This window comes from Poecilia latipinna, unplaced genomic scaffold, assembly GCF_001443285.1.
Source record: "Poecilia latipinna isolate Pla-1442-1.1 unplaced genomic scaffold, P_latipinna-1.0 Scaffold996, whole genome shotgun sequence".
Taxonomy (NCBI): domain Eukaryota; kingdom Metazoa; phylum Chordata; class Actinopteri; order Cyprinodontiformes; family Poeciliidae; genus Poecilia; species Poecilia latipinna.
The window spans coordinates 143,886-154,667 of record NW_015113612.1 but is presented as its reverse complement, the minus strand read 5'-3'; the positions used below and the strand labels follow the sequence as shown (position 1 = coordinate 154,667).

At 44.8% G+C, this 10,782-nt stretch overlaps 1 protein-coding gene across 1 annotated transcript; it reads left to right on the top strand.

Moving 5' to 3' along the window:
• Window positions 1-3,920: 3,920 nt before the first annotated feature.
• slitrk2 (SLIT and NTRK-like family, member 2) lies at window positions 3,921-8,061 on the top strand. Its single transcript, XM_015050507.1, has one exon. It carries the CDS (start codon window positions 4,461-4,463, stop codon window positions 7,137-7,139), a length of 2,679 nt encoding a protein of 892 aa, XP_014905993.1. The 5' UTR covers window positions 3,921-4,460; the 3' UTR covers window positions 7,140-8,061.
• Window positions 8,062-10,782: the final 2,721 nt, after the last annotated feature.

Here is a 10,782-nt window from a genome sequence, read left to right as displayed (position 1 = left end):
CAAGCTTTCACTTCACAAGCAACTCCCCCATTCAGCTCCTTCAGAATAGCCAGCAGCAATCAGCAAACACCTGGGGGCACTTCTATTGAGCTCATTATAGGAGCTGCTTCTCAGTGCAGCTCTGATAAAAATGTTGATAAATTGCTGATAGAGAGTGAATAGCTGTGATGACTTCCTGAAGGTGGAGTTTCAGAAAGAGCAGGATTCTTTAAAGAGACACCGACCCAATTTCAAGGCTAAAAATTACAAAGTCAAATTTCTTATAAGCCATATTTGACATATGTGTTTTGCACAGCCGAATGTTTGCCAGAGGAGTTTAAATGATTTCTCAAACATGCATAAAAGAATCCAGACAACACTGCAGGTATGTTTTTGATGAGGTAATAATATAACATGATGTAAAGATCAAAAACGTTGATTTTACATAATGCTGCTCCTATAAACAAAGCAGGAATGCTGTGGCTTAGTTCCACCCAGAAAGGCTGACCACCTGGTGAAAAGCTGTTGTCCAGCAGGTGATCGGATAATTGCAGCCAGCTATGGAGACTGCAGCAGGTTGGCCACACCCACACAGACCAGAAACCTGAGGCAGGTCTGGAGTCCTACCTCCATGTTCAGGTGATAACATGAACAGATGTTTAAAGCTCAGGATAATGTTTTAGAACTGGACTACTGTAGAAACAGTTCACCTCACAGGCTATGAACTCACATGAACTCGATTACTGCAATCCTCAAAGCGGACTTCCGCACAAAGGCACATTTTTACAACTGCGTACTCAGAGTCGGACAGTAAACTGCTCCGGGAAACAATGACCACATCAAATTGTTTTGTGTGCAGCACCAAACTCATAATGTTGAGAGTCAGCTCAACCACTCTCAATGATGTGTAGCGTATTGCCACTTTCAATGCAGCACCTATGAATCAGGGCTAGGCACCCAGCTAGCTCAGATGCCAAACTTTCTAGTATTTGTTCATATTGTGGGAAACAAATGAATTTGTCACGAGAACTATAACACTGCACTATGACATTTCATAGAGTATGTACACAAGGGTGTAAATCCCATCTCATTATTGGGGTGGACCATAAACAGGGGATTTTTTAAGAGCAAATTTGGGCGGGTTGGCAAAGTTATAGTAAAATGTGTTTTTTTTTTGTGTGTTTTTTTTTTTTTGTGTGTGTTCAAGCTGCACCATCAAAAATGACTAGTAAGTAGCAATGAATAACCAAAGTGTTTTTCTCAGTAAACAACCTGTTGAGACCCATAGAAGTCAAACTAAGATTCAAATGTTGCTTAAAATTGAGTTTGATTCATCTAATCTCTGCTACATCTTTACAAACACTTAAGGCTCTAAATAAAAACAAGTTTAAGAAGTAACTCCACTTAATAAAATTCCTCATAAATATTGATTTATTGCAGTGGTTCTCAAGACAAATCACGTGTTATTTAAACTATAACTTAAGTTGCTTTAAACTTTTATTTTTGATGTGGTTTTTTCATGTCCTGGATGGCTGAGAACCTATAAATATGTAGGAATTGAATATTTGGGAAGTATCATAACTTAAACTTAAAGGTCAGCACCAGAGTTTTCTAGAAAAATATTCATTTTATTTTGTGGTTTTAAAGGCTCTACGTTGAAGATGGTAAGAAATAAAGGCATACTTTATTTTGTTTTCCTGTCAGCTGCTATAGCCCCTCTGCTCTCGGCTCCCATACAGAGCTGTCGGCTAGTGGTAATGCTCAGCCGCTACCTCCCGTTTCAAACTCTTCTTATTAAAGTAAGAGTTAGAGAGCTAAATATAATTGAAATATTGGCTACCTTCGACAGAAAAAGGACCCAAGTCTCTGAGAGCAATGTAGCAGTTTAGCTAGCTTTGATTTCCAAGGCATAACAAAGCAGTTTATCATGATTCAGCCAAAGTAATGAAATAACGAACTGTTTATTGTCAATGTGTTTCTTCCTATTGAGCAGTGAAAGTAAATAAAACAGGTTACATGTCTTTTGCTTTAAGTATTTACTTACTGGAGGGTTTTTTGTTAGTGCTGCAAAGCCACAACAACAGCTAGCTCCTTACTTCAGCGGCTCTAACAGAGCCTGTCTTCAGCAGGCAGTGGTTGCTCCTCCTACCCTTTGGCCTGAACCATTGTTCTAACAATAGTGGGGGGGACCTAAAAATTAATTATTTTTTTCTTAGATGAATGGCAGATTTACTTTGTTCTTTGTTTCTATTGCCTTTCTTATATTGGCACTGTTCAAATACAAGGGTTTCTTTCATGATTTCTTTGGGGGGGGGGACAATTCTAGACTTTTCCAAGATTGGGGGGGGTTTGGACTCCCCCGACTCCCCAGCATTTACGCCTATGTATGTACAGTACACCTGAGTATGTCGTAGTCTTTGTGTCTACTGAGACTAATTATTTGAGTGGATTATATATCACGGCATCAGATGAAACGGTACTCAATACAATTGCATCTTTTTGAGCAGACATTTTGAAAATCTTGCTTCCACAATTATGCATTAGATTGTGTTAAACTATGACATGCAATCCTAATAATCCTTACCCTTAAATTTGTGGCTCACATTATTATTATTTTTTTTTGATAGTGGATTGAAGGTCAGTACAGAAAAATAAAAGATGCTAAGGTTGTGTCGCATATTTGAGATACCAATAACCCACAGCAGCAGAACATGGTATCAAACATTTCATTCATTGAGCAAAGAGGAAAAATCCTGAATGGTTGATAAGGTGAACAAAAACTGACAACTTAAAAAAAAAAATCATAATATTTATAGGAATTATAATATTCCGTTCCGTCTGACTGCTTCTTATGAAATGCTTGCTGGGTACGTGTGCAGAAACAAAGGACCATATATCACAAACAATCTGCCTTTCTTTTCGTTTAATTAGAGCCGCGTTGTATCTGCTCGCCTCTGGTGGAGGCCTTGAGCAGGACAGAAGTGCTCTTTTCCCAGCTCGATGTATGACTCTCATTCTTCTGATGATAATGGCATGTCAATAAGCTGACACAACGAGGGGCTGCAAATGTGAGAGGGAGAGATAACGACTGGAAACAAAAAAAACAAAAACAAAAAAAAACAGGAGAAACAGGAGAAACAGAGGCAGGGAGACAAAAAATGAGACACGTCGAGCCTTTTCTGCCGCCTAGTGGTGTCGTATGGAAAAAATAATAATGATAATAAAAGCTATGTGTATCTGAGCGGCAGATAGAAGATGTGTTTAACTCTTCATCAGCCAGCTCCATTACTTTACCCTACTGTTGAAACTTTTTCAACCTAAGGAAAATCTTTTTTTCTCCTCATTCAAAATAAAACGGAAACAAAAAAGTATTTCCGGAAACTTCGGAAGTCCGGCAGAACAGGGTCCCAACCGTCTGCGCGCTGTTTCTCAGGGTGACGATCTCTCCCAAGAGAGTCTACGTACACGTGTGTCGGGGCGTGCGTGTTCCTGTTGACAGTGTCGGTGACGTAAGGGGCCCCTGAGCTCCTCTCTCTCTCTCTTTCTCTCTCTCTCCCTCTCTCTCTCTCTCTCGCTCGCTCCTTTTCACGCGCGCGCACACACTCGGACTCTCGCGCCGCGGCAGCAGCAGCAGCAGACACTCGGTGCTCCTCTCAGTGAACGGAGCGGAGGAGGAGGAAGGACTGGCGAGAGGGGGGGCACGCGCTGTAGTTTCTCAGCTTCCTCGCGGTGTCTCCGGTGTTTTTTTCCTCTCCTCTCTCTTTGACATTTTCTTCACTTGGCTCCGGAGCTCTGGGAGAAGCAGAAGGAGAAACAGCCGCGTAGCTCGCGCGCATTTGCGCATTCCATTGGGATCTATCTATCTATCTATCTATCTATCTATCTATCTATCTATCTATCTATATATATATATATATATATATATATATATATATATATATATATATATATATATATATATATATAAAAGTGATATATATATTTTTCTTCTTCATTTGTTTATGTCTGGACTGGAATGAGGCGCCGGGGTTGTGTTGGTGGAGCGGCAGAGTGGGAGGCTCCCCCAGAATGAGACGGAGGAAGGAGGGCTGCAGTGAGCTGCTGAAAATGTGCCAGCTCCACCAGCTATGAAGGATTCTCTTAATTTTCGCCTTTTCCTTCTTTTCACTCCCCAGGACTGATTCCCCCTTTTCTTTTTTTACCCCCCTCTCTACGACATGTACTATTTTATTTGGAGTTCCTACTGAAGGTTTGCGCCAACCCAGTGCGTCATGGTCTCCGTTTTGACACCAAATATAGCTGGTGCGCCTTTTTTCCCGTGTGCGTGAACGTGTGTGCATGTGTCTGTGTGTGTATGAGCGCTCCTGCTTCCTTTTTCTTCCCCTCTCCAGTCTTGTGGGAATCCGCTCCCTCCCCCCGTTTTTGCGCCCGATGCTCAGGCTGCGAAGTTCAACACTGAATCCATATTTTTGACTGTAAACATGCTGAGCGGCGTCCTGTTCCTGAGCGTCCTCACCGTCACCAGCCTGACACTGTCCGAAACACAAAGCCGCAAAACTTCAGCCCTCAAAGACATCTGCAAGACGCGTTGCGACTGTGAGGAGCGGGAGAACGTTCTTAACATCAACTGTGAGAATAAGGGATTTACCACTGTCAGCCAGTTGCAGGCGCCTCCGAATAAAGTCTCACAGCTTTTTCTGAACGCAAACTTCCTGTCAAGGCTCAGTGCCAATGAGTTTGTCAGTTATGGCAATGTCACCTCTCTACATCTGGGAAATAATGGCTTACAGGAGATTCAAACGGGGGCTTTCAATGGTCTCCGGTTCCTCAAGCGGCTCCACCTGAACAACAACAACCTGGAAGTGATTAAAGAGGACACGTTTGCAGGACTGGAGAGTTTGGAATATTTACAGGCAGACTATAATTACATCAGCACTATAGAGCCTGGTGCTTTCAGCAAGCTGAACAAGCTCAAAGTGCTGATCCTCAATGACAACCTGCTGTTGGCTCTGCCTCCCAACATCTTCCGTTTTGTGCTGCTCACCCATCTGGATTTACGTGGCAATCGGCTGAAGATGCTGCCATTTGCTGGCGTGCTGGAGCACATCGGCGGCATCATGGAGATCCAGCTGGAGGAGAACCCATGGAACTGCACCTGCGACCTGATCCCCCTCAAGTCCTGGCTGGACACCATCTCCGTCTTCGTGGGGGACATTGTGTGTGAGACGCCGTTCCGGCTGCACGGGAAGGACATCACTCAGCTCATAAAGCAGGACTTGTGTCCTCGCAGGAATGCTGGGGAACGGGCTCAGTCCGCCTCCGACTCTCACTTCCAAGGGGCCCCACACCCGACCTACCACGCAGGTGTCATCACCCCCACTCGCTCTCCAAAAGCGTCCCGGCCCCCAAAGATGCGCTACAGACCCACTCCTCGCCTCTCCAAAGACAAGCATGTCTTTGGACCCATAATGGTGTACCAAACTCGCTCTCCTGTCCCCATGCTGTGTCCCAGCGTGTGTGTTTGTACGTCGCAAAACCCCGACAGCGGCCTGAACATCAACTGTCAAGAACGGAAACTGCAGAACATCAGCGAACTGAACCCCAAACCCACATACCCCAGGAAGCTCCACCTCACAGGGAATTACCTGCAGATGATCTACAGAACGGATCTGACGGAATACAGCTCCCTGGAGCTGCTCCATCTGGGGAATAACAGGATTGCAGTGATTCAGGAAGGCGCATTTGAGAACTTGACAAATCTCAGGCGCCTCTACCTTAATGGGAATTACATTGAGTCGCTCTCTCAGTCCCTGTTTGCTGGTCTGCAGTCTCTGCAGTACCTGTATCTGGAATACAACATCATAAAAGAGATTCTACCACAGACATTCAACTCTCTGCACAACCTCCAGCTGCTTTTCCTCAACAATAATCTGCTAAGATCACTTCCTGACAATGTTTTTGGGGGAACCATGCTGACCCGACTCAACCTGAGGAACAATCATTTCTCCTACCTCCCGGTTCAAGGCGTTCTGGACCAGCTGTCGGCGTTCATCCAGATCGATCTGCAGGAGAACCCCTGGGACTGCACCTGCAACATTGTGGCGTTGAAGAACTGGATGGAGCTGTCCAGTACAAGCGTGGTGGTCAACGAAATCACCTGTGATTCGCCCTCGAAGCACGCTGGTCGGCTGCTTCGCTCGCTCCGCAACGAGGCTATTTGCCCTGAGCCCAGCGAGCCCCCTCCGCCGCAGCTGCCCCCTCCTACAAAAGCCCCGACGGTAATTAGCCCCAGCACCGAAGCCACCGCCTCTCCGTCCCCTTCCCCTTCCCCTTTGTTCAGCTCGGCGAGCCCAACGGATTCCCACCTCCAGACACCAGAGTTGCACCCCGAGGTGCCCCTTTCTGTCCTGATTCTGGGCCTCCTCGTGGTCTTCATCTTGTCGGTCTGCTTCGGGGCAGGCCTTTTTGTTTTTGTCCTGAAGCGACGCAAAGGGGTGGAGCACGTCCCCACGGGCGCCAACAATCTAGACCTTAACTCTTTCCAAGTGCAGTACGGCTCCTACACCCCGGAGCCAACGCACGACAAGAGCTCCGAGAGTCACGTTTATAACTACATCCCCCCGCCTGTTGGCTCCATGTGCCAAAACCCCATTTACATGCAGAAGGACGGCGAGCAGGTGACTTACTATCGAAACCTGAAGGAGCTCAGCTTCGGGCCGCTGGACGCAAAGAAGGACGACATCTTGACCCGCAGCCCAGGGACCTACACCATCAGCACGGTGGATTTTATGGATAAATCATCAACATGTGGTCTGAGCAGCCCAGAGCCTCCAGAGATGCTCTACCAGAACATCGGGGAGAGGCCAAACAAGGAGCTCCCGACGGCAGCAGGCGCCCCTCCCTTCACCTACAACTTTTGCACGCTGCCTAAAAGACCCTGCATCGTGCCGCCCTATGAGGCGGCAGCGGCCCGGCGCCACCTGACCAACCCGGACAGGTTGAACAAAGCCGTGCTGTACGGCACTCCGAGGAAATACTTCGGGCAGGAGCACATCTCCAAAAACAATGAGCACCCTTCGCTGCTGCTCCCCGGGAAGCTAAAAACGGAACCGGACTACCTGGAGGTTCTGGAGAAACAGACCGCCATGAGCCAACTGTAAGATAGCAACGGCGTTCTCCTCCAGCACCCATCATAATCACACGGTTACCATCATTAATAGCCCTCTCTATATATCTACCTTATGTATTAGTGTTCAATCCCAACGTGATGGACGGGAGGTGAACTCGCGCTCTTCGTTGTCTCTTTTCTCTTTTGCTTTTCTTCTCCTTTTTGTTTTCTTTTCAAAATGTATAAAAGGAATATAAGAAGTATATTATTATGCAGTTCTATTTTTCCTTCTGAAAAAATATAAATTATTTCGTTTTATTTCTTTAAAAAAAAGAGAGAAATATTCCAAAAGACTTGGATAACGGCAGGTATGGAAAGGACAGAACTGTGTACAATTACAGCCTTTTGCTTTTGGTGATTTGCTAGAGAGGGAGGTTGAGAGAGAGAGGGCATAGCCAAGTCCTGAACGTTTGCAGGAGGGACGCTACTGATTGACATTCCTGTACATATGTAGCCTACGCAGACGAATGGCGAGCGTTCAGACGACAAGGAAAAAGCTTTCTCGAAAACCCAACAAGCGGCAAATCTTACTATAATCCAGAAAGTGCCTTTGCACTCATCGATTTTATCAACAATGCTCTCTGCAAAATGAAAATGTTCCTCTTTTGTTTTTTTTTGAAAGTGGTGTATTTTAATGAATCAAACCTTTATGTATAATAGCAGATTTATTTGTCCGTTTAAAACAAAAATGAAAGAGAGAGGGAAAAAAAAGACTTCCAAAGGAACTGAGGCGGGGTGTGAGAGGAGATCTGATTGGTTCTTGATGAAGGGAGAGGGTGTTATTTTTGCTTTGGTTATGAAGTGTCTTTGGAAATGTACCACTGACAGAGAACATTGTATGCTGTAGAGGAGCAATACAGTGCGGCAAGATTGCGCCATTAAATTTTCACTGAAGCACTTTGTCAAGACCCCGAGCTTCCAGGTCTTATTTTTTTTTCAGAGTGTGCATGGTTGGTTGTGGATGTTGCGCTCTGTGTGTGTGTGTTTGTGTGTGTGTGCGTGTGCATGTGAATGTTATGTTATTGCTAATGTGTTATTGCTCCTGCTCCTTTCATCTCTAATGAAAGGTGATGTGGTCATCATCTAATTGATGCTTTTTCCTCCTTTCAGTAAAGGACCAGGCATGGGTTCCTATGATAACCTCACATCTTTTATTGTATTCATAAGGATTATGAGGAATATGAGAATATTTCAAATGGAGAGGCAGCTAATAAATCTTATCAGTGCACAAAAATGAAAACAACCTGACGTTGTTTACAGCAGTTATAATAATATTAAAGTGTGAAAGAAACATGCTGGTTTTTCAGTAGGTTTGACTGTTGAGCAGGATGTTGTGCTTTATTCATCCCAAAGGGAAACTGATTGTTGTCATATCTATCTTCAGAGTCGTCGTGGCCAGGAAGGATCTTTGGTTTTACTGTAGACATTGTTGCTGTTTGACAATCTGATGACATGTGAACAGCTCAGAGATGATATTCCAAGGTAACATTTCCTGGATGACACCATCAATTGTTGGCTAGCTCAGCTAATCCACCTCATTGCTTTTGCTCTTTAGTTGTCACTTATTTTCAGTTTTTCCTCAGGTTGAATGGAAAGAGTTGTAGCTGCCTGACAAACTGTGTCAATTGCAGGAACAGTGTAAAGGAAAGCCTTTTTTTTTTTTTTTTAAATCAAAACTGTTTAAAACCTGATATTTCCGGGTTCCAACTGTTCTTGTCCAGCTGGGATGAGCTGGTGAAATAGATTTTTCCAGGCTCTTTCCATGCGATACCTGTCACATTTCCGGCAAAGTTAGGATGCGTTCACAAACTCCAGCCTGTTTGCTTAGAAAGTCCGGTTCGTTTGTGAAGGTGTGAATGAATAATCTGATCCACCTACAAACCTCTGTGTCAGTTTGGTTGAAGTGAACTCTGGTGTGGTTCCTATGCATATGAGGATGCAAGCGGACCGAAGAAGGAAGTTGCGCTCTGTGTCTTCTTCAGAGGTATTTCTGTCATTTCAGTATTTTTGGTGCAGCACCACCAGAGGTGAGGAGCGTAAACGGCTTTTTCAAAGGGAAATTTTGGTCTTAAACTGAGCCGAGTCTGTCAGATTATCAGGTGTAAAAGAAAAATAAAATAAAAAAAAAACCTCAGTGTTATTTTGTTTTGCAACTTTTTAAAAAGGCTTTAAAAGGCAAAAGATGATGCAAAATGTTTGGTGGTTTGGAACCTGCAGGTATTTAAAGCCTTGGTATTACTCAACATCTGTAGCGATCGTAATGCTGAATGTTTCCTGGTCCTTACCTCTCTTCTACAGTCTGCCCCCTTCCTCCCTCAGCCTACACTCAACCAATGTCAGCGCTTTGTTTAACTCAAGTGGCTGTACTGCCAGAACGGCGGCCGATTGGCCCCAGGAGCGGCATGAACGTGGAGGAATGTGTTTTCTTTCTAAGCTCTAGTGCTGAGGAAGCGTCATTAGCGGAGCGGTAAACATTAGCGCGCTGCACCCTGGTGGTTAAGCCGAGTCTGTGAGGTCTGCAGCGGAGGCCATCAGAGAAACGTCCCCTTGCCACCGGAAGGCGACGCGGATCAGATGTGGACGACTGAAAACTGTGTTTCAGGGAGCCGCCTTGACGCTGCAGTGAGGATGGTTGACATGTTAACGGTTTCTGAGGACGGCCCTGTTTTCTGCCCTTCAGCTCTGGCTGACATTGGCTTGTTGTTTTCCCTATGAATGGCCCTAACAGCAGCCAAATTCCTCTCTGTCTCTCCACCTCTCTCTTTCCTCCTCCTTTCTCCTTTTTTTCTCCTCACATGTTCTTTCTTTTCTCTCTCCATCCGCTCATTGTGTTGCTGTCTGTGGTGCTGAATTGGCACTGGCAGCACCTTGCAGTGTGATGTGGCGGGAGGTTTCACTTTCTTCCCCATGGAACCATCAAACTGTTGGGCTGTTCTTTGATTATTTCTCTCCTCTCTCTTTCTTTCTCTCTCCTTCCTCTCTGCTTCTTAAACATTTTTGCTGGAGATCTTTTCGGGAATAATAGTGGAGCCTGAGCCCGGGGATTTTGGGAGAGTCGTGTTTATTGCAGCCAAGCTGGTTCTGTTTGCTGCTTTCAGCCCTTTTTTTCTCCTCCTAATCAATGCTTGATTTGTTTGCTCTGAAGGGCAATTTCAGCAGTTTGAAATTTTGCTTGCTTTTTCTTCAACTTTCAAACAGATTTCACAGCTCCCTGGTGACTGGCAAAAAAATAAATAAATAAATAAAATATCCTGGGAGAGTAAATGCATTTTAGATTGCTGAAAGGCTAGAAAGTGGTCCTTGAACTAAAAATGCGCTGCAGAGGCCAGGATGTGGGATCCGAAATGAGTCTTTTGTGGAGCCATATTGGCTCCATCACACTTCCTTCAAAGCAAAATGGTGCCATTTAAGAAAGTTGTGGATTTGTGTGTGTGTGTGTGTGTGTGTGTGTGTGTGTGTGTGTGTGTGTGGGTGTGGGTGTGCGTGTGTGTGCTTTGAATGTATTTTTTTTTCAATGTTCATTATGGAAGCACCTGGAGGTTTTCTATTTTATCATCAACTTTAATTTATTTGGTTATTTTCACAGACTTTCTAAGCCATGCTGTGAAATGGAGGCTGTTAAAGGGCTAGTTCAG